The sequence below is a fragment of the Periophthalmus magnuspinnatus genome, chromosome 4 (assembly GCF_009829125.3).
Source record: "Periophthalmus magnuspinnatus isolate fPerMag1 chromosome 4, fPerMag1.2.pri, whole genome shotgun sequence".
NCBI lineage: Eukaryota > Metazoa > Chordata > Actinopteri > Gobiiformes > Gobiidae > Periophthalmus > Periophthalmus magnuspinnatus.
In genome coordinates this window covers 4190053-4214933 of record NC_047129.1, presented here as the reverse complement: position 1 = coordinate 4214933, position 24881 = coordinate 4190053, and the positions used below count along the sequence as shown (strand labels likewise).

The window sequence follows — 24881 nt, the reverse complement described above, 5'->3', positions numbered from 1 at the left end:
AACTATTCATTAGATCTAGTGTTTTAGCAAAATTATAATTTCAATATAATATTCAATATCCAATACCTATTTCAATGATAATAAGTCAATGCTCAGAAGAAAATAATTAAAATTTCAAACCAAAACCAATAATAGTTTTAAAATTTTATTACAAAGGCGAGTGCTAAGATATATTCATTAGATTAAGATATTCTCTGTCGGACCAGATAATCTCACTCGACAATGTGAGTATAGCTTCTAGCCCTACTGTAAAAAATCTTGGAGTCCTATTTGAGCAAAATCTCTCATTCACAGCCCACATAAACCTATCTTGTAAAATCGCATACTTTCACCTGCGAAATATAACTAAAATTTGAAATATTTTACCTAAAAACGATGCTGAAAAACTCATCCATGCATTTGTTACTTCCAGACTTGATTACTGTAATTCTCTGCTCGCCGCCTGCCCCAAAAGTACTATAAGGAGCCTCCAGTTGCTCCAAAATGCAGCGGCCAGAGTCCTAACAGGAACTAAAAGAAGAGACCACATCAGTCCTGTACTAAAATATCTGCACTGGCTTCCTGTCGAGCTTAGAATAAAATTCAAAGTCCTCCTCCTGACATACAAAACCCTAAACGGTATGGCCCCATCCTATCTGCAAGATGCTATTGTGGGAGGGAGAGCATTCAGTTACCAAGCTCCTGTGCTATGGAATCAACTTCCTGCTGATGTTAAACAGGCCCCCACAGTCTCTGTATTTAAGACCAGGCTTAAAACCTTCCTCTTCGGTATAGCTTATGACCAGGTTACTTAGTTTATTTTCACTCCGAACTAACTATGACCAGATTGGCAGGGAGTGACATTAAAACCCGGCATAAGATAGGCTGCAGTAGGAGATAACAAGCTGGGGGAAGTATGGCAACCTGAGCACTATCCTCTGCTTCCTCCTATTTTCTCATCAGCAATGCTATTCACATGTTGTCCCCTGTCCCACTCCCCTGTGGAGTGTATCTCTTTCAGATGCCCCGATGACAGCTGGACCCTCTCCTCCTCCCCGCCTGGCCCTCCTCCACCCGCCTCCCTCTCCTCCTCGCCTGGCTCTCATCCTCCTCGCCAGGCTCTCCTTCTCCTCGCCTGGTCTTCCTCCTCCTCGCTTGGTCTTCCTCCTCCTCGCCTGGTCTTCCTCCTCCTCACCTAGTCTTCCTCCTCCTCGCCTGGTCTTCCTCCTCCTTGCCTGGTCTTCCTCCTCCTCACCTGGCCCTCCTCCGGCACCCTCCCTCCTCCTCACCTGGCCGATTTTTCTTGTTTTCTCTGATTATTCCTGTTGTTTGATTTTCTTGTTTGTTTTTGTGTGTAGGCAGCACGGTGGCTGAGTGGCAACACTCATGCCTCACAGCAAGAAGGTTTGGTTCGATCCCCGGGTTGCCCAGGCCTTTCTGTGTGGAGTTTTGCATGTTTCTCCCCGTGTCTGGATGGGTTTCCTCCGGGTACTCTGGTTTCCCCCATCAACCAAAACATGAACGTCCTTTGAGACAACTGTTGTTGTGATTTTGGGCGTTAAAAAAATAAAATGAATTGAATTGAATAGATTTGTTCTATTGTGCTCAGTGGTTATAGTTTTTAATCACATATCAATTGGCTTTGCAATCTTTTTATTTATTTATTTTTATTGTAAAGAGACTTTATGGACACCCTGTAGATCAAGACCGTTGATTAATCTATTCAGGAAAGGACCAAATGTTGTTCTGTTGCCTTGTTAAAAATGCCCATACAAAATCCGATTGTAACCAGCAGACAACAATAAGACTTACAACTGGGAGGTCAGATATTTCCCAGTTCCCACGTTATAAATTCCGACCTCAGAGCATTCCAGCTGAATTAAGTTGGATGTAAACAATATAACTAATGCTAAACCATAGGCTAAAGAAATGTAAATGAGAAACAAATATCTGTAATTTAACTTAACTTATTAAATGACAGAACATTGTCCGTTTGAACATGTATTAATTGTTTACATCATTTGCATGGTGATTATCCAATCAGAGATACTGTGTGGTAATCAGCATTGCTGTAATAAAAAAACAGTTTAACTCATATCTAAAGTGGGAGTCCTCTGGTCATCTCAGTTCACAAGTGGTCATTACCAGTTTGAGCAGTTTTCCAGGGCACTTTTTTTTTTATTTTATTTTTTTTATTGGGGGTCCATTACACAAATTTACACACTATGTCAATATTGGGACTAGACAGGACCTAAAGATGCAACTAGACCTGGTCTAGACCAGGACTAAACTGGGCTTAAATCAAGACAAGGGTAAACAAACACAAACATGAATGAATGAAAACCCAACTCCAGACATGTTAATGATGAAGAAATAGGATTATAACATGGTTTAAAAACAAAACTAATTCCAGTGATTTACATGGAAGTTGGAGATGTGCTCTCGATCCAAGGGTTTAGTCACAGACAGCTGTCCAGAGATAGGGTTGATGATGAAGATCCCGGTGGGCGGCTGGTCTGCTCCTGGTCCTGTCACACTGTAGCGTAACAGGCGGTTCTTGTCCCGGTCTGAGCGAATCTGAGGAGAGGAACGGAGACATGTATAACATATACAGCAAAAGCTACAATAACTTAAAGGCCCTATACCAGGGATGGGCAAACTACGGCCCAGGGGCCACATATGTCCCGTTGGGCTTATTAATCCGGCCCGCTGAACATGACCAAATTATGGTGCACTTCAGATACATCAACCTTGTATTACTCTCATATTCTCTTATCAGCCCTTCTGCATGTGCTCATCAAAGAAAGAAAAGTGGATAGTGAGCGCTGAGTGTTTTAATAAAATATTTTTTTCACCGAAGTCCGATCAAAGTACCAAGGTAAGTTTTTTTTGCTGGCATTCAAATTGGCAAAAGCTAGCAAGTCTTTCTCTGAAGGCAAGTTTTTAAAAGAATGCATTTGGAAAACAATATGTACTATGAGCCTTGCATATTGAAGCTTTGCCACATGTTACAGGCCAAATCTCCAATGTAATACTGTATTTACAAATATATATCCTGGCCCGGCCCCTCTGTCAAATTTTAGAACCCAATGTGGCCCGTGTCTCAAAAACTTTGCCCAACCCTGGCCTATACCATGTTTTTTTTTCATGTAATTAAGCAAAATAGGTCTTGGCCCCAGTACTGATGTATTGTAGAAGTAGTTCTGTGTGTCCACTGTATGTTGTCAGCATTTAATTAGAAAGCTTTTTTTATCATTTGTGAACCAGGAAGTGTGCCATTAGCATACTAGTTGTTGTTAGCATTGCTGTGATGCTTTGTCCACTGAAATTTGTAAAAAAAAAAACCAAAACTAATAAACTCATTGTGGTGAATAATTAGGATGCTCAGAATAAATAAGGTAAGTGAGGAATAACTTTGGTCCACTGCAAACTGTTTAAAATGAGTTTTGTTGTTCACATCATTAAGACGTAAATCAGGCACAGTGCCAGGTACAAAAAATTCAAGGCTATTAGCTACTAAAAAGATAAACTTGGAAATAAGTATATTAGCCTCTGTAACCAATTGATTTCTTTGGCAATAAGAGGTTTGGTATAAGCCTAAAAAGTACCAAAACCTTTGAGAGAGTTAACTCCAAATGGTTGTATTGCAAATACTATTCTCTTTTTTATGCTCCCAGTTTCATCTAGAATTTGACTTTATAAACACTGTCACAGGAATTTATTCAAACATATTCAACTTCTTAGAGAAAAGAGTTATGACTCACACATATTCAACTTCTTAGAGAAAAGAGTTATTACTCAAACATATTCAGCTTCTTAGATAAAAGAGTTATTACACATACGGGCATCTGAGTTCCACAATGTGGAACAGAGTGTGGTACCAAGATGGCGGCAGAGTGAGTGAGTAGGTCACGTCACATAAACTGTCTCTCCCTTCACCAACTATACCCACTATTCTCACTGCACTCCAGTACCTGGATTAAAAAAGACAAAGATGCCAAAAGCAAAACAAGCGCGAACGGATCGTGAAGAAGCAGAAGACGGCACGGACTCGACACCAGCTAGCATTGTTCATGCTACAAACGCAGATTGTGACACAAAAGCTAGTTCCTCTGCTAAATTAAACACCGTAAATGTTTCAGTGGAGACTCTGCTAAAGAGTATTTCTGCGGCTGTGGTGGAGGAAGGGAAGCACATTCAAAAGGCCATGAAAGAGTCTTTTGATGAGTTTGAGTCTAAGGTGAACAATAAATTGGATGGCTTCATACACTGCATTGATGAAGTTGTCGCAATAACTGACTCATTTAGAGCTTGCCAGATCGAGTCCGAGACACGCATCTCTGGGCTAGAAGATGACATTGCACCGATAAAAAAGCGAGTGGATGAACAGGAGAAATCTAACAAGGAGCTAATGGAAAAGGTACTGGACCTGGAGGGGCGATCAAGATGTGACAACATCAGACTATTAAATCTAACAGAGGCTACAGAAGGAACGGATCCTATCTTGTTTTTTGAAAGATTTATACCCAAACTGGGCACCCGCACCCTGTTATCATTAAATTTCAACGCTCCAGAGATGGTACTGACTGCAGCCAAACAACATGGGAATGTACAATACCAGGGCTGTAACTTACGGATCGTTCCCGATATTCCACCTAATGTCTGGATGGCCAGAAGAGCGTTTAATGCCGTGTGCACGGACATTAAAAGGAACATACGCTTCCGAATGGCCTACCCTGCAGTTCTGTCCTTCACCATTAATGGCACCAAGAAGATTTTCAGAGCCTCGAAAGAGGCTGACGCATTCATCAGAATAACCTCCTGAATTGATAGGTGCCACTCATTCTTCTAAGTACTAGAGACTGGACTGTAGGAAATGTTCCAAGTGCAGCATGTAAATATTGTTTACAAACGGACGAGAACTGAGGATTTATGGGTATGGGATGCTTGCACCAGGATTAAATGAGAGACAGTTTCTTGACAAAATTCACATAGTTGTTCAGAGTTAGAGTCAAAATAGTTTGGTATTTTATGTTTTTCTTTTCTTTTTTCTTTCTTAATGGGGTTCAGGGAAAGATGGTAATACTGGTAAGGGCCAACATGTATCTACTGATTACAAGAATAATTTTTGATCTTAAATTAATGTTAACACATGGGTTTGACAGACATAAATTGTAGTAGAGAGTATGAGAGTATGACAAATTTGAACAGCACTACTCTGGTACTTTAGGGAACATAAACTGTGAATATTATAATCCAGAAGATTTAATAAATGTTAAGAGTGACTTTACCTTCTCATTGATGCATCTGAACATCAGAAGTATCCAAAAGCATCACGATGACCTGGTCTCACTACTTGCCACTATAGGCCATAACTTTGACATAATAGATTGCAGTGAAACTTGGATAAATGAACATGCATATCTCAACTATTTTAATATGGATGGATATTCATTATACTACAAAAATCAAATTGGCAAACTTGGAGAAGGGGTATGTCTTTATATAAGCTCCCAATTCTCAGTAAAGGAACAAATGGATATTTAGTTAGATGATGGTTATTTTGAATCATTATTCATAGAATTAAAAAAAACAACCCCTGATTCAGATTACAATACATTCCACAGACCACCTTGAGAATGTTTTACTTCACATAAACCGAACTAATACAAATTGTCTTATCATGGGAGACTTTAACATAGACATATCTAAACAAGATAACATTGGAACAGACTTTCTCAATACCCTTTTCTCCTCATCATTTTTTCCAACAATCAGTAAACATACTCGAGTTACAGAGATAAGTAAGTCAACTTGGACAACATAATAACTAACATACAAGATATCAAATGTAAATCGGGGGTCGTATACTCAGATATCACAGATCATTAAAAAACAATGCAAAACCATGGATAACAAAAGGAATTCTAAAGTCTATAAAAAAGAAAATGAAATTATATAAGCAGTATGTCAAAAATCCTAACACCCGAAACAAATCATTATATACAAAATACAAAAATAAATTGATAAAAAAAATAATAAAAACAAACAAATGTATTTTACTGTCAAATTCAATAATGCTCTTGGGGATCAAAAGAAATCTTGAAAGGTGTTAATGAGCTACTCAGCTGCATACTAACTTATCTAATGTCTTTAATAATTACTTTGCCTCTGTTGGTAAACAACTTTCTAAAAATATATGTCCTCTAGGGGGTGCTAACTATAAGCACTATCTCCAGGGCTACTATTCAAACTCACTTTTTCTGTAAAGTAGAAGTGGTCAACATCATAAACAAGCTAAAATCTATCAGCCGGTGCTGATAACATCTGTAGCATAATCATCAAAGCCATAGTAAATTAAATTGCTGAGCCTCTTGCCTATACTATTAACCTTTTATTAGCACAAAGCATTGTGCCTAAATGAACCAAGATGGCAAAAATAATACCCATTTACAAGTCTGGGGATAAAAATGACACCCAAAACTACAAACCTTTATTAATCCTGCCAACTCTCTCTAAAGTATTAGAATGAGTAGTATATACAAGAATTGTAGAATATTTGGATAAGTATAACATTTTAGTACCCTCGCAATAAGGTTTTAGGAAAAACAGCACCACATGTATGGCCATTTTAGATCTTGTTGAGAAAATTAACGATGCTTTTGAAAAAGGAGAGTATGTTATTGGGCTGTTTTTAGATGTTTCAAAGGCATTTGATACCATAGATAATGAAACCCTTCTTGGTAAATTAACGCACTATGGTGTCAGGGGAATAGCACTCCAGCGGTTCAGAAGCTATATCTGGTAGAGAGAAGTATGTGCATGTTGAGGAACAAAATTCAGACACAAAAATCATTGAGACAGGAGTTCCACAAAGATTCATTATAGGGCCACTCTTATTTATTATTTATATAAATGATTTTGTCTATTGTTCCAATGACATTCACAAAGTACTATTAGCTGATGACACAAATCTGTATATATCACATAAAAACCTGAATCAGTTAGGGAAACTTCTAAATGAACATCTGGTAAAAGTAACTACTTGGTTCAAATGCAACAAACTTTCCTTAAATATTAACAAAAACATCTTTATCATCTTCTTGTCAATCAGACATAGAGAGATAGATTTATATATTTATAAAAATAGATGGCCAAGGTATTCAACAAGTTGATTCTACTAAATTCTTAGGAATGTATATTGATCAATCTTTAAATAAAAAAAAAAAAATAATAATAATAAAAAAAAACACATTTATGAGCTGGTTAAAAAAATTATCCAAAATTGTTGGCCTACTCTTTAAAATAAGACATGTACTTCCATTGGAGTCTCGAATAAGGATCTACTTATTCGAGACTCCAAATGATTGCAATGCGAAATGGTGTAACACCTATCCTACTTACACTGCAAAACTTAAGGTATTACAAAAAAAGCCATAACAGCAATCACCTGGCCATTGCAAAACTATCCAACAAATCTACTCTTCCACATATATGGGCTTCTCAAGCTTTCTGAATGTAATATATATCACAATGCTTGTATAATATATAGTGTGGTCCACAAATTAAACAGTCGATTGTGTGACCTTATCCCACTGCAATCATCCTCTCATCAGCACAACAGAAGGAAAATGTGCCTATTAAAAGGGAAATTTAGGAAGTTAAAATGTACCAGCTCTAGCTGGTACATTTAGCTGCTATGTATAGAGGTCCACAAATATGGAATGAATTAAACATTGATGTTAAACAGTCTGCCTCATTACCCATATTTAAAAGAAATCTAAAATGCAAACTACTGGAAAATTGTAGTGCCTGACGGACTTAGTGCGGCTCAAGTTCTCCTTGCAATGGGTTGTTCTCTTTGCGCATATGTGTGTGTATGTATGTATGTATACCTGTATGTATGTATGTATGTATGTATGTATCTATGTATCTATATATATATATATATATATCTATATATATATATATATATATATATATATATATATATATATATATATATATATATATATATGTATATATATATATATATATATATATATATATATATATATATATATATATATATAATGCAAAGAGAGAACCCTATATTTAAACATTTAAATTCTATTTGTTTTATTTTAATCTTATTTCATTCATTATATTCATATCATTATTACTGTTTTACTTTATTAATATTACTTTTCTTTTTGTCTCTATTTTATTTTATTTTTTTCATTTATTTTTGTATTGTTTCTGTTCTCACAATCTTCTGCTTTAATAAAACTGTGTGTCAAACTCAAATGGCAAAAGTAAAACACAACAACGTGCCAAGCCATCATATGGCTCCATGTTTTTCACAGGGTCATTTATACATTGCATGCATATGTAAACAGAAATATGTGTACAATATACACTTCTGCATGTAGCTTGTTTAGTTTAGTTTAGTCTTTATTTATTAGAAGGGACAATGCACAGAGACATTATGCTCATAAAATAGAGATGATCTGCACCAGATTATAGCTAAACAGCTAGTTTTCATCTGCAGTCCCTCCACATCCACACACTCAGCGTTGTAAACGCTGAGTGTGTAGATGTGCATATTGTTACGAGTGTGTTTGTATGTGCCCTACATACGTTGACCATTGTGAAAAATAAAATTGAATTCAATTCAATACAGTGCTTAAATTGACAATGCAATTCACATTTATGCGTTGTAGTGACTGGACATTTTCCTGTTACGACCACCATTTTGAGGACTTTTGTCCATAGTAAAGATAGAATATTTTGCTATGTTCATTACTATGGGAACTGTCCTAAATTCTCATCCTTTTAAACCCAAGATAGACATTATTGTTACATAAGATAACAAAAAGTAAAATATAATCACTTGACAACATGTTCCTGCAGCCTTAAAGTATAAAGCATTTTATATGTCTAACTTGAATTTTTCAGACAGGCACAGCAAAGCACTAGTGACATCTCTTCTCCATTATTTGTATATTTGGAAACTCCCTGATACACTGTGGCAGTTCTTGTGAAGGTACTTGTCTCAAATGTAAAGTTATAGATTGTGTCTGACCTAAATGTGTCTGCTTTGTCAAAAGGACTTTTCTCAAACTGAGCCAAACGCTGTGGGCTGCTGGCACCTCGGCAATGCTCCATCTGATCAGAGCTAATGTCATAATACACTGTCACAACACTGGTATCACACTGGACATGTCAGAGAAGAGCAGATAGAGGGTATTTTCAACAAGGAAAGTTACCCAGAAAGATAGATGGTTTTATCTGATAAAGTAAAGCTCTGGGAGGCATTCTGAAGAACTGACAAAGCTTTGTTTTTCCATTTTCTTTTTCCTTGCAAACTGAATCAATATAGATGTTGGTGTATTTATTTAAAAATGAAAACAAAAGTTTTTCTACAACTATAACCTGATTTGCATATTAACACCATGTTTATATTACGTGACACAAAAACTATGAAATTTGTACATTTGTAATGTAATTTAATAGGGGTTGTAACAATGCATCGTGTCACAGTGCTCCGCAATGCTAAAAAAACCCTATTTATATAATTATCATACACATTTTCACAAGTTCACGCCACTTGCTGTAAGGTATTAGCACTAGCTATCAAATATCACAATTTCTCCGAAAAAAAGATGGTTGTGGTCAACCCCATTAATGACATGTCAAAGACTTGTAACAAATAATTTTTGTTTCTATCTTTTGCAATTTTATTGTATTTAATATTTACCATATACGACTAGCAGATATTGAGGTTTCTGATTGTCGATCTAATCTTTTAAAAGGCCTGTCACAATAACAGAATTTGAAGTGTGATTTATTGCTCAAGAAAATATTGACAATAAATGATAATATTGTTAACTACTACTCACACTTAACTTAAAGCAGGATTATCCCACCAAAAAATATCCTAAATGTACAATATTGTTTGTTAAAAAAAACAAAAAAAACATATGTAATGAGCAGAAACAGCACAATGTGCATAAATTAGATGGCATAAATGATCATGCCATATAAAGCAATTCAGTACTAAACTAAGTTAGTACTAAAGTACTAAATATTTTTTGAGAAATTGTACTTCAGGGCACCTACTGCCAGCTCAGTCCTTGTTATCATTGCCTTTTTCATTAGAGGTACAATCCTCCCTACAGCAGAAGCATAGCTAGACTAAACTACTGTTGAGACTGGAATGTACACCACAGTAAGCAGTTCTTGCTTGTGTCTTACCCTGACGAGGTCCTCTGGGAACTGCCCTCTGGAGTTCTCGGGCACATTGATAGGGGGGATGACCCAGTCCCTCTTGACCCGCCTGAGTGCCCCGTTGCCCCCAGCAACCACGCTTCTCCACAGAAACAGCACCTCCGGCATAGACTGCTGCTGCTGCTTCTGTTGTTGAGTCAGGACCGTTGCACCTGCATTCACCTGTCAAACCACAAAGTCCCAGTGAGTCATAAAAATACACTACTATAATCTCCTCCCCCACTACTACTACTACTGTGTGTGCTGTTATTTTTCTTGAAAGTAAACTAGTCCTGTTTTTCACATTTTAAAGAATTTTTTCAATGTACATTTGGTTACCAATTAATTTTTTTAAGTGAAGACTCAATTCTATGGATATATTAAAAATGTGCACTGAACATTTGACAAAAGACTGAAATATCAATTGCTAAAATAAAATCATATACATTTCAAAGCATGTTTGTAGAGTCTAGACTACAGGGTTAGTAGCTTTTAACCACAATAATGACACCCCAAGTTAACAAATACATTTTTACTAACTGCATTAACTAAATAATTCCATTCCAATTGTGCTCCATCGTACAGCTCTACACAGTGCACATATTACACATACTGCATGCACACATGTTGGCTTGTCCATGGAGCCCTGCCTATGACCTCATTCCTATGGGATTAATGCCGTTGGTTACAGACGTCTGGTAAATGCCACCACCTGTCACTGATCACTGATGTGCAGACAGCTCAGCACAGCTAAGCCCAGTGCTCCGGGATCAGGCCTGGTGCACTGGGCCAGAGGGGGGGCTTTGGATGAGAGAACAGGACTAAATAATGACCAATGTGAGTACAGTAGGGCTGTGCAATTCATCAAATTTGAATCAAGCTTGAGATTAAGTCATTTGTAATAGTCAATGATTGTCTCTTCTCTTTCCACCTCTCCTGCCCTCTCTCCTCCTCTCTTCTCCTCATCTCATCCTCTCTCCTCTTTCTCATCTTTCTTTACCCCTTCTCTCCTCTTTCTCTCTCTCCTTATCTCATCTCTTTTTCACCTCTCTCATCTTCACTTCCATTCCCTCTTTCTGTCCCCCCTTCCCTATTTTCTCTCCCTCTCTCACTCAACAGCTCTCTGCATCTCTGTCACCCCTCTCTCTCCCTCTTTCCTCCTCTCTTTCCCACCTTCCTCTCCCTCTCTCATCTCTCTCCACCTCTCCTTTCCCATTCTCCTCCTTTTCCTCTCCTCTCTCTGCTCCTCTCTTTCCCCCCTTCCTCTTCTCACCTCTCCTTTCACCCTTTCTCTCATCTCTCTCTCCACCTCTCCTTTCCCATTCTCTTCCTTTTCCTCTCCTCTCTCTGCTCCTCTCTCTGTTTGTCAGTCCTCATTCTGACCTGATTACTCCTGGACCTGAGAGTGCGCTGACGCTGCGGCTCTGCCAAACCGGCCTCTGCTAACCGTTCCTGTGGGTGCTCCTTAAAAACCCATGCTGACAAGTAAGTATCACTGTGTTACTACTAAAGGTGACAACATATTGTACTGCCTACAAGATAATATCAAGATTGTTATTTGAAAGACATGCAAAATTTATTTTAGAAACCAACTGAAAAAGACAAATCTTCTGAAAGTTGTAAATAGAGATTGTGCGTTTTGCTACTGGTTGTTTAAAATTCAGAGCAACCAATGGCTGAAAAGCGCTGTCAGTATTTTTGGGGCAAGATGTGGGGGCTGATTTTGATTATTTTGCTCAAATTGTGTGATTTAAATTGACTGCGAACTCACCCACAGACCTTTTTTTACCACAAAGAGTGCAGTGTAGTCACATTATGTGTAGTAATCTCTTCATATTAAAGTGTTAAAATAAAGCTTGTGTGTATTTTTAGGCAGCAGAATATTGGCCTGTGCTGGAAATTTAAAGTCTGCAGCACCCCTTCATACAGATATATGTGATCCAAATTCCAAACACTTTTAACACAGACTGCGTAGGTTGGCCCAAGTTCGGCAATACTCACACCACACTTGCACTGCTCCAGAGTGCGGGTAGAGCTGCTCCGATACGTCCTGTTTCAAGCGCTCTCAGAGTGGTCCTTTACACAATGCTCAAATGCACCGCTCTAAGAGCCAAAGCTCTTTTACAGCGACTTAACTAGTGACAGTGTGAAAACGCCCTGAAATAAAAGGTGTTAATGTTTTAAAGCTGTTATTGGTGTTAAATATGCTAATTATCACTTGTTCAGCTGACACTTTTTTTTTAAACTAGTTGCTTATATCTGGGACTTCTGTTTAAAGGGCTCTGGTAATTTGTTTTGGGCATTTTTTCAAAGGCTTGGTCACTTGTTTCTCTCTGAAAATCTGGCCACCATATACACAGCGATAGGAGCAAGATATGATTTTTTTTGTCAATATCACATTCTCTTTTTTACAATTAGCTATGGTAAAATATACATAAAACAAATCTATTGTGTTTTCAAAGTAAGTTTTAGCACTTTTCTTGTAAGTGACAAAAATACGGTTTGATAATTATAAAAAAAAAAAAAGTCTGATTTTTTTTTTCTCTTTAATATCTCCCTTTCTACTTCATTCCAATGTGTTTCCAATATTTTGAGTCCTCAGAAACAGCCAATCACAGCTCAAGTCTGGTGTGAACATGCAGTGGGCTTATTATCGCCCTAGTACACCAAACACAGGCAGTCACATGGAGCTTCCACAGCTTTGTCTCTGAAATCAGCACACAGGGAGCACAGACACACACTGGGACCAGGAAGAAGGGAGTTTATACACTGTAGGAAAGAGGGAGCAAAGGAGAGATTAGGTAGAGAAGAAGAGAGGAAGGGAGAGAGAGGAAACTAGGAAGAGAGGCAGAAGGTGAGGAGAAAAAGAGAAGGAAAGTGGGAGGAGAGGGAGAGAAGTTGAGGAGAACAGAAAGGAAGGGAGGAGAGATAGACAGGCGGCGAGGAGACAAGACAGAGAGAGGGGAGGTGAGAGAAACAGAGAGACAAGACTGGGTGAGGAAGAGTGGAGAAAGAAAGACAGGTGATGAAGAGAAGAGAGAGGAGAAAGAAAAGAGTACAGTACAGTGTAGAAAAGAGGAGAGAGAGGTGAAGAGAGAGTGGAGGGTAGAAGAGAGAGCGGGAAAAGACAGAACATCTAATAATCCAATAATCACGAAGTGATTGGACCACTGCAAACAGTTTAAAATGAATGAGTCAAAATCAGGTAAAATGCCTTTAAGCAATCACAAATCACAAATTGATACTTTGCAGCTGATGTCATCAACATTTCTTAATCTATGCTGTATTTTACTTGAGTTTTCAGATCTAATCAGTGTCTCTTTGGTAACAGATGAATATTCCACCATAGATATACACGTAGAACACTTCCAGCGTGGTATCGCTGTATATAAGTATCAATATAAATATAGAAACATTCACGTGTCGAGTTACCTTTATGGGTGCTGGCTTGTCTCCATGGGTGCTGGTCTTGAGGTGCACCCTGGTCTTCCACACCTGTTTGGACTCCAGGTCTCGAGCGTAGACCACCAGCATGTGTTTGTTCAGCCCGTCCATGGAGAGGTGCCGTAGAGCATACACAGCTCCATCCTGAGTCACACGGAAGTCTGCGCTGTCTCCTGCCTCCAGGTACACGTGCCCCGATCCACAGTCTAAGAAGCTTACTGGACAGAAAATAACAAAAATGAAATGTTACCAAGAGCAAGGCAGCAATACAGGCTTTGGAGCAACATTATGGATGTTCTAATATCAATTAAGATTGGGGTTTCTCGTGATTCCATATGATACATATAATACCATGATTTTGAAATTGAGGCTGCAAGAATTAAGTTGGCAAATTGCATTAGTTTTGCAGTTCCTATTTCAGTCTTCTCTTAAATGTTACTGCTTTTGAGTGGGTTTAAAATATGACATTGCATATAAATTGGTTTTGACAAAGGTAGTGAAGTAAACAGCAGAAAAATAAAAGGCATCAAGAGTTCCTATTTTCATAGCAGGGAAAATAAACAAAATTATTTGAAAATACAGCTGTGAAATGAGCTGTTAAAATGAAAATGTCTGATCTAACTCATAATATTAAGTAGAAAAGTACAAAAAGTACAAAAATAAAGCATTGAATGCTACGTAACAAATAACAAATATATAAGATACATTGGACACAGACCTTTACTAAGGCATTGGCCATGTCTCGCAATGCTAAAAAGTAGTGCAGTGTAGTAATGTAGTGTCCAGACTACTGCGTTAACACCTGCACACACTTCACATAACACAGAATTAAGATTAAACTGACTAACCCCTTGGGCTGGTAAAGGGCACCCATATAGTAAAATAAATAAATAGGAAGGAAGGAAGGCAGTAAGGAAGAAAAGAAGAAAGAAAGGAAGAAGGAAAGAAAATATGAAAGGATTAATAATAAAGGATTTTTTTTTTTTTTTGGACAACATTAGAAGTTATGCAGTTTTTCACACATGGATAATTACCACTCAATGAAATTGTATTTAAGTTCTGAATACTGTAGTTTTGTTGTAGATAATGATTCATACAGAAACAGACACTAAAAAGTAACATTCAGGTACTAGTACAGAAAAGGTACCCAGCCTGAACTAGATCAGGACTAAAAGAGGGCCAAACCAAGTCTAGATCAAGACTAAATTGGGATAAAGTGTAGAAAAAATGTTAGTGGTAATTTTACCAATTTCTGAATGTAAGAATACCAACTGAATTACCTACCAACTTTCCAAACAGCTTCAAAACAAACTATCCAAACATGATTATGATTTGAGGAAAAGGCATAAACCTTTGATTATATCCACATTAGAGATCAAGCGAATCCTGCAGCGATTGCCTTGAAAGCTCCTTTAAGTCAAATTTGTGTTGGGCGAGAGTGACTAAAGAGCCTAAAAACCAGTCTGTAACTATGTGGTATTAAGATGAAGAAACTACGCCAAGAGGAAATGACTCCAAAAAATCCACAGATGGTAAGATGCACATCCATTTCCAGATAACGACAACACAACAATAAAATAAAATGCATTATAACATTTTCAGATACTAAAGGTCGCGTTACAATTTTGTGCATTTTTCAATCATATTTAAGTCCCATAACCACCACACTAAATTCATGCATGCATTTTGAATATACTGTAAGTTCGGACTACAGAGCGCACCTGAATATAAGCCGCACCAGCTAAATTTGAAGAGAAAATCAATTTTGTACATATATAAGCCGCACTTGAATATAAGCCGCAGGTTTTCATATTGTAACATGAGATATTTACACAGAAAGACGGTGCACCGACACGCTTTTTTTTTAAACTGTGCCTGAAAATTGGCACCAACACGACATCAACACGGGATGAACACATCTGCAGGTTTAGAAAATAAAACTGCACCAAAACGGAAAATCTGCTTTTATTTCCTCTGAAAACTTTTGTCGTCTTTTTACATTGACCAAGTTGGGTTCATTGATGTCGAGCTTACGTGCAGTGGCTCTATTTCAGGGGTCGGCAACCCGCGGCTCCGGAGCCGCATGCGCCTCTTTCAGCCTTATACTGCAGCTCTGCGTGGCTGAAGTGTATTTTATTTGTGTTAGCTCTTTTTTGTTGTAGTTTAAATTGGAAGATTATAATGATCTTAAAATAAAATAATATTTTCTTATTTTTTGTTGCTCAAAATAAGCGTCACACTCGCGAAACAATGTTCAAAACAAACACCGCTCACGTCTCACGTCTCACAGACACAGACACAGCTCACAGTCCTGCGTAAAGAGCCCTGATTTTCAGACGCTGTGCGCACAGGGGTCAGGAGCAACTTTCGCCCGTCCCCAATGACACACTAATAAGCTCGTCCGTAGATGTATCATGAAAATCCTGCTGGAAATCGCCACAGAAATCTATTTGATGTAGTAGCAAGTATATTATCTGCTCTTGTCTCCGCGATGACATTTCACGTATAACACATCAGACACGTCACCCTAAAGTAGAGCCACAAGCGAGTGAAAATGAGCCAAAACAAAAGTCTTTGTTAAAAGCTCTCCAAAGGGGAAAAGGACAACTGAGGAGCCAGAAGAGGAGACTACGACCTCCAAGAAAAAGAAAGATAAATTTAACAGACAATGCCTACTTAAAATCTGGGTTTGTCGCTACAGGTGACTCTCACGTGCAGAGTCCACTCTGCGTAACATACGGGAAAAGCAAATAAGGCAATGAAACCTTCAAAACTGCTTTGGCATATGGAGAATAAGCACCTGGGATTAAACGATACGCTTTTAGAGTTGTTGTTTTTTTTTTTTTAAAGAAACTGCGGAGCAGAGTAGACATAATCACATAATCAGCGCAGGGCTCACACTGATGCAGCGGTTTGGTGAGTTGTATTTTTTTAATGCACTTAAGTTGTTTTTGCCATATTTATCTGCCACGTGTAGAAGGCTTGTCCGTGAAAATAAAACCTACAGTTACTTCTGTTACTCTTTGGCTCTTTGCGTGTTAAAGGTTGCCGACCCCTGCTCTATTTCCTTCTTTATCTTAAAAACTGCCTCATATCCATTTCATGATGCGCAAAATGATCGTTCAAAATCAAAACTAGTGAATTCTTCAGAGCAGAATCTTTCCCCACATCTGTCTTACTTTTATGTTTACAGCTAGAGAGCGCCCCCCAGGGGCCGTTATCCAGTAAAAAATTCATAAATAAGCTGCACTGCTGTATAGGCCGCAGGGTTCAAAGCGTGGAAAAAAAGTAGCGGCTTATAATCTGAAATTTACGGTACTTAAAGATGGGATATTAGGCTGCAATGGGGTACAAAATGTTAACACATAACATATTTAGATCCCTGTATTACCTTTTATTGTTTTGAAAATGCTATATTCTCAGAAAACGTATTGAAAATAGTTTCTGTTTTGTTTTTGATGCTCTGAGTCCCAGCTCCTTTACTCACTGTGCTAACTCACTCTTTTTGAAGCTGTCTACCATGTTATAACTTTTCTCCCTCATTAAAATCATGCCTGAAGAAATTTTATACATCATCAATACATGTTTGAGCAATCTAGCAATCTCTCCAGTGCACTATTTGAATCCTCCTTGCGGTTAGCAGCAATACACTACAACTTCCCAAAGCCGATGTGATGTGCAGTAGATTCATTAGTGGGATGCAGGCTGACTGTGATGTGATAGCACTCTGAAGGGGGACTTTCAGAGTGCTATCACATCACAAAACTGAAACTAAACACACATTTTAATATGTTGTTTTACGTTACATTCTCAATAAACTATAAAAAGTAGTATGGTGATTTAACTGTTAAGTAACAATTAATACCCCACAGAAGTGTAATACAGTGGTCCCTCGCTATATCTAGGTTCACCCTTTGTGGTCTCGCTCTTTCACGAATTTTTCCAGTGCAATTCTACACACTTTTTTACAGTGTATGAACACGCATTGTGATCCCAACCGGCCAAGGGACTGCAGACCACCGTCAATCGATCTCCTCTGTGCCACGTCTCCCAAACAGCACAGAATGTGACTGTTGATTATGTTGTTATAAATGCGTTTTTCTGTTTACATGAATAATTTCATATTGAAAGATTTAATAATTGATTTATATACATAAACTACAATTAGTTTACTGCATCAAAGTTGATGTTAAAATATCTTAGAACTGTTATTATTTAAGTTTTACGTAAATATGTTACCGTCACTTTAAGAGCAATAGCATGCACGAGGAAAAGAGCACACACTTGGCAAATGTGCTGAGTTGAGGCAGTGCACAAAATCAAAGCCAAATGGTTTTCTTACCATAGTATTGTTTATTTTTGAGAATGACTTGGTTTGATTACTTCTGTAAAAACGGATTTAAAATTTTGTAACTCTCTTTTTACCTCTCCTGGAGTCCAGTGGAAGTTATTTTCTCTTCAATAAAAATACACGAGTAACACCAATGGACAACACAAAACTCTCACAGAATGTGTTCAGCCAAATTTACATAAATGGTTGAAAGACACTACAGTGGAGCAGCGCCAGGACAAAGAGGCACGGTCAGAGGAACTGTGAAATACATGTGAGTTACTATTATTTAATTAAACAAGAGAGAAATGTGAGAAAATGTTAATGCCCGTCTGAGAAAAGTGTATAAATTATGTTGTGAGGAGTTTTACAGCCTTAAAACATATATAATAATTGTAAAAAATAAAGCTGACTACTTCAAGGATTTCGCCTATTGTAGGTTATTTTTGGTACGTAATCCCTACAATAAACGAGGGACCAACGTACTGTATCCTCCCTTTTAACAGCATAGACTATTGACTTTTAACAGCATAGACTATTGACTTGAGACCATGGTCCTAACATGACTATACAATCCCCATCTCCTCTCTCGCTATAAATATTTTCTCAACTCACTCTGACATGCCCTGTACATGAACCACTCACAAAATCTTTTATTTATGCTAGGCTATGTTTTTGCTATGTTTTCCAATGCACTAGATTATAAATTTGTATGAGAACAAAGAGCGCTCTTAAGAAACGTGGCATGTTTTTGCGTTGGTGATATTTTGGCACTTGATTCTGGGAGAGGTGTTGAATAATAAAATAGGCTATGCTATTCAGTGAAATCGATGCTGGGTCTTCTGCCCCTGTTACAACATGTGGGGATGCTAACGCTAACGGTGCTAACAAGCCGCACAGGCATGCGTGGAGTGCACATAGTTATGGATAATGAATGAGGATTTTCACTGAGCTACTCACAGACTGCAAATGAAAGATACAGGGAGAAGACAGGGTGGTAAGAGTATTTGGAATATATTTGTGTCGCCTCCAAGAAAAGTTATTTTGTACAAAATGTTTATCTAAAATTGGATTGCTGTCTTCAATTTTGTCGTAACGGTGGGTGTAGCGGACCAAAGAGTGCAGACTCGGGGCAGATTTACGGTGTTTATTTACAATAGTGCAAAAGACAGTCCAGACAGTTCATATATCACACATTGGGACAGGGAACGGGAGGCAGACCAGACGGGTGTAGGGCAGGGCAGGAGCAGGAAACCCAGGACCGGAGCGGGAGTGGAGACTGCCAGGGCCGGAGCACGATGAGACCAGGGACAGGACCAGGGAAGACTGAGCAGGAGTGAGCCAGAGCAGGAGACGGGAAGCAAGCTGGAGGCCATGACAGGGCAGGAGGCAAGCAGAGGGTCAACTGTACCGGAGCTGGAGTGTAGAGGTAGGAGCGGGAACGAGCAAGAGCAGGAATATTGACATGCGGACAGTCTGGCCGAGACACTGGTCCAAGACGGTCCTGGGGAAGACAAACAGATGACCTGGCCCCGAGTGTCTTCTGCCGAGCCCTCATATACTCGGCAGCAGGTGCAGGTAATTGCGCTGATGCGCTCCAGGTGCGTGCGGGAGGAGTCAGGAACTCCGCCCAGCTCCGGGCAGACAGGTAGGGGAGGGGGAGAGAACACAGGAGGCCAGGAAATGCAGGATCATGACAAATTTACTTTTTTCTCATATCAGACTAGTTTATGTAAAACTGGAATATTTTTTTAACAGGAAAATGTTCTTTCAATTCAACATCAAACAGGCTTTTTTCTTTTGTTCATAAGTGCTGTGTCTGGAAGGGCACCTGACATACAGAAAAACTCAACGTTTTAATTTTCCACAGAGAAAATTCATAATTAGGTGGCACAGGGGGTGAGTTGGTAGCACTCATGCCTCACAGCAAGAAGATTTCATGTTCAAGTCCCAGGTCACCTGAGCCTTTCTTTGCCAAGTTTTTCCCTATGTCTGGGTGAGTTTCCTCTAGGCACCCTGGTTTCCCTCATTAATCCAACATATGCAGAATATGTAAAATCCTCAAGCAAAGATAGTCCTCACCAAGCCTAGCAACAAGATCTGGATCTGGGTCCCTCCACCTGACACGTTGCCCCAGCGGCATTGAATGATGAGTTAAATGCAGGGGCAATAACGTGTACATGAACCTTAACCTAGGTAACAATTTTTAACAGTTTTTTTTTGACCAGCCAGTGCCTTCAACATTCTGTTTGAATCCAGAAGGGTCTGGAACTGAACCACAGAGTGTGAAAAACTGTCCTAATTGGGGACGGTCCAAACACAGCCGCTAATTTGTATCACATGTCTCTCACATAAAATAGGTTTTAATTGTTGATTCTGTAGAAATCTGTGCCATTTTCAGTCCCCTGTGTTTTTTCCCCTTTTTTACTCATAAACCACCATGTTTGTTTTTACCTGAATACAGCATGCATCTCTCTGATTGGTTAATCCGCCTGTCAATCATGCCCTCTGAAATCATGGAGACAGGATACAATTTCACACCCAATCGTCTTATAAAGTTTTGTCAAAGGGTGGGGTTCTAGCTGGCCAGGTAACATGTATTTAGTGTGTTTAGAAAAATAAATTAGAGACACGTTTCTCTGTCCAATCTTCTGTATTGCTAAAAATGAAAAATAAATAAATAAATAAATAAATAAACCTCTACTTGCATGAAAGAAATATAATTTTGAAATGCAAAATGACAGGCAGACATTTTTAAACTAAGAAATATACCGTTATAAAGATTTTGAAGAAATAAAATATATTTCTCGACTACATGCAGAATTTTGACAGCACATAAGGAAACACATGTTAAAAGTTCTTAAAAGGAGTTCTAGAGCCAGCTTCAGAAGTGTCGGTGGAGTGACCTCTGGCACTCTGAGGTTTAGTTTGATTAAAATGGAGCAACTGATTTGTGCAGATTTGGACTTCCTCTAATCTGATGAGTTCAAATCAAGAAAGACCCATCCCAGGCTACAGGATTATCGGTCTTTACTTATGTGCAAAGGTCAAATATAAGCAACCGCAAAAAGGAAGTATTTTGTAAAGAGAAAACACATATGATTGTAGCATATAAATTACAGATTGCATGCTTGAGCACTCTTTAATTGCTTATTTTCAAGACGCCATATTGCCGATCAACTCCCCTTGTCACCACCACCAGTACACACACTCTACTCTGTACTTCAGAATCAGAATCAGAATCAAAATCAGAAGACTTTTATTGCCATAGTCTGTGAACACAGTTCACAAACTAGGAACTTGCTTCGGTGAAAAAGTGCAACATAAACACACTGAATAAACACACTGAATAAATACAAATACAAATAAGGGCATGCACAAAGTTAAAAAGATATGCTTAAAAAATCAAATGAAATACTTAAAGGGAGAAAATATATACAACAGCAGCATCAGAACAACAGTGCAAACATGGCTTATTAAAGTGACCGGTGTTATTAAGTGTCCAGTTTAGTGAAGATATTATAAAGTGTTCATGAGACAAACAGCAGAGCGGAAGAAACTGTTCTTATGGCGAGAGGTTCTGGTCCCAATGGACCGTAGCCTCCTGCCAGAGGGAAGTGGCTCAAATAGTCCATGTCCAGGGTGAGAAGTGTCGGCTGCTATACGGCCTGCTCGCCCCCGAGTCCTGGAGACGTACAGGTCCTGTAGAGATGGAAGGCTGCAGCCAATCACCTTCTCAGCAGAGCGCACAATGCGCTGCAGTCTCTGTCTGTCCCTGGCAGTGGCCCCAGCGAACCACACAGTGATGGAGGAGGTGAGGATGGACTCAATGATGGAAGTATAAAACTGGCAGCTTGAGTTTCCTCAGCTGCCGCAGGTGGAACATCCTCTGCTGGGCTTTCTTGATGAGGGAGCTGATGGCCGGCTCCCACTTGAGATCCTGGGTGATGCAGGTGCCCAGGAAGTGGAAAGAGTCCACAGTGGTGATGGGGGAGTCCGTCAGGGTGAGGGGAGTCCGAGATGAGTCCGATGAGGGTGGTGTCATCCGCAAACTTAACCAGTTTGACGGTGTCGTGGCTGGAGGTGCAGCAGTTGGTGTATAGGGAGAAGGCAGGGGAGAAAGTACACAGCCCTGTGGAGATCCTGTGCTGATAGTCTGAGTGTCCGAGACATTCTTCCCCAGCCACACGCGTTGTCTCCTGTCCGTTAGGAAGTCAGTGATCCACCTGCAGGTGGAGTCAGGCACGTTGAGCTGAGCGAGCTTGTCCTGGAGCAGAGCAGGGAGGACGGTGTTGAATGCAGAGCTGAAGTCCACAAACAGGATCCTGGCGTAGGTTCCCGGGGAGTCCAGATGCCGGAGGATGAAGTGAAGGGCCAGGTTAATGGCGTCATCCACAGACCGATTGGGTCTGTAGGCAAACTGCAGAGGGTCCAGGAGGGGGGAGGTGAGGGACTTGAGGTGGTGCAGGACCAGGCGCTCAAATGACTTCATGACTACAGATGTCAGCGCCACAGGTCTGTAGTCATTAAGTCCAGTGATCCTGGGCTTCTTGGGGACGGGGACAATGGTGGACAGCTTGAAGCAGGCTGGGACATGACATGACTCCAGGGAGGTGTTAAAAATGTCCGTGAAGACAGGAGCCAGTTCCTCAGCACAGTGTCTAAGGGTGGAAGGAGAGACACCGTCTGGGCCCGCTGCCTTACGGGGATTCTGCTTCCTGAAAAGCTTAGTCACGTCCTGCTCCAAAACTGTGAGGGCAGTGGGGGGGGGGGGGGGTCCGAGGTGGGTTTGGTTTTACTTCATTCTCCAATTTTATTTTCTTAATCGGTGATACACGTAAAATTCGACAGTGTTGCGTAGTCATTTTGGTGCAAATGAATGTGGAAGTCAGCTGATTTGTTTCTTTGATTGAGTCGTTTTAGATTAATACTGTGATTTAAATTGTGCAAATTATAACAGAATGATCTATGGGTGTCATAGATTATAACTATATAGCAGGCTCAAGAACAATATGTCTTCTTTAAGTACAACATGGATAACACAAAAAGCTTATGTTTGCACCAACATTTGACTGGCTAAGATTGACTCAAAGTGTGATTGGATTATAGATACAATTAAATTATGGCCAAGTTAAAATATATATACTTTTACAGGTTTATTATTATTATTTTTTTTTTTATTTAATTAATTAACAAATTTATTCAATTGGACTACCAATATAGAAAATATTGTTAGTTAGGCCCAGCTCTGTTCCCCCCCATAATCAATTTACGTTGACTTTGTTTAAAGGTGCACTGTGGAACATTTCTGGTCGAGGGTACCTACTTGTCTCTGTAGAGATGTTATTATTTTGTCTGGAATGTTCCACAGTATTGGATTTTGACTACATACAGGTATTTGAAAAATGTACATTCTTGAGCAGGCCCCACAGATTTGACTAGTAACTTGGCCTTGATGTAATCTGCTTCTGTCTATGCAGACAAGTTCAATGCCATACTGTGGAACATTTACACACATGAGAATGCCTCCATGGAGACAAGCTGTGGCAGACCTTCCCACCAGAAATGTTACACAGTGCACCTTTAAATATGCACTGAGCTATAATGAGCTAGTGGCAAAAAAAAAAACAGTACAATCAGGTAACATCTTTAAGCTTTTCCACACATCACAAGTTATAGCATCACTATCTCAATATTTATCACAGCTACCTAGCATTACTTTTTACAATTATTTGCTCCCTTCAGATTGTGCAGGCAAAAATTCAACAACAAAGCAAATGGGATTACAGAGGCAGCCAGTGCATCTTCAAAAAGCATTTCTGTGCTAAATACCGTAGCAGAGAGTTGGAAGCATGCTGCATTCTTAATATCTGAGCCTGGCATCCGGGGCCTTCTAGATAAACTATGTCTCCGAGCCAAGCCACGGGCCAGCTCCCTCCTCTGCTGCTGCTACTGCCATGCCCTGCTCCAAACAGAATACAGAATGCATATGATCCAATAAGGCCCGTGCATAGTTTATCACACGCACTTAGCTGACAGATTAGACACAATATGTTCTATGCAGGAAAGTGTGATTTCGGATGTTTTTGTGCCAAGAACAAACTCACGGATAATGACTAGAATATGAGACTTTCAAAAGGAGTAGAATGGGTGCTTAATTGAACAAAAAGTCTACACAAATGATTTTATTTGACTTGCAAGTAAGTACAAAGCAATGGGGTGGACGTGAAACAGGAATTTGGAGCCTGAGATTCAAAAGCAGGACAATATAGGACTTCTCAAACATGCATTAGTCAGTCAAAATACAACTCTGAGTAAGGTAATGATGATGGAACACTGTTATAACATGATTCATAAAAGTAAATTTTACATTATATGTCCCCTTAACACAGCATATGTCCCCTTAATACAGCAAAATGTTGACGGTGTTGAAGAATATCAAATTTCAGAACTTGAGAGAGTGGATTAGCCCCTCCAAGCTTTATATTTGTCTTTACTTATTTGCAAAGGTCAAATATAAGCAACCACAAAAATAAGTATATTTTTAAAGTATTTTTGTAAAGAGAAAACACATATGATTGTAGTATATAACAAAATATCAAAGCTAAATTGCAGATTGCATGTTTTCAAGATATTCATATTCATATTCATATTGCCGATCAACTCCCCTTTTCACCACCACCAGTACACACACTTTGCTCTGTACTTACTTCGTTCTCCAATTTTATTTTCTTAATCAGTGATACACGTAGGATTCGGCAGTGTTGCGTAGTCATTTTGGTGCAAATGAATGTGGAAGTCAGCTGATTTAAAGGTGCACTGTGGAACATTTCCGGTCGAGGGTACCTACTTGTCCCCCGTAGAGATGTTATTATTTTGT

At 39.1% G+C, this 24881-nt stretch overlaps 2 protein-coding genes across 2 annotated transcripts in view; one reads left to right on the top strand and one right to left on the bottom strand.

Moving 5' to 3' along the window:
- Nucleotides 1-2382: 2382 nt before the first annotated feature.
- LOC117394125 (cadherin-2-like) lies at nucleotides 2383-14410 on the bottom strand. The gene is made up of 4 exons (XM_033992151.1): nucleotides 14377-14410; nucleotides 13660-13889; nucleotides 10216-10410; nucleotides 2383-2556 (listed from the first exon to the last, which is right to left on the bottom strand). Exons 1-4 carry the CDS (start codon nucleotides 14408-14410, stop codon nucleotides 2383-2385), a joined length of 633 nt encoding a protein of 210 aa, XP_033848042.1.
- Nucleotides 14411-15155: 745 nt separating this feature from the next.
- LOC117394124 (cadherin-2-like) overlaps nucleotides 15156-24881 on the top strand; it is a 106117-nt gene continuing 96391 nt past the window's right edge. Inside the window, 1 exon segment of the mRNA XM_055221333.1 lies at nucleotides 15156-15203. Within this exon segment, the coding sequence (XP_055077308.1) occupies nucleotides 15156-15203 (48 nt within the window).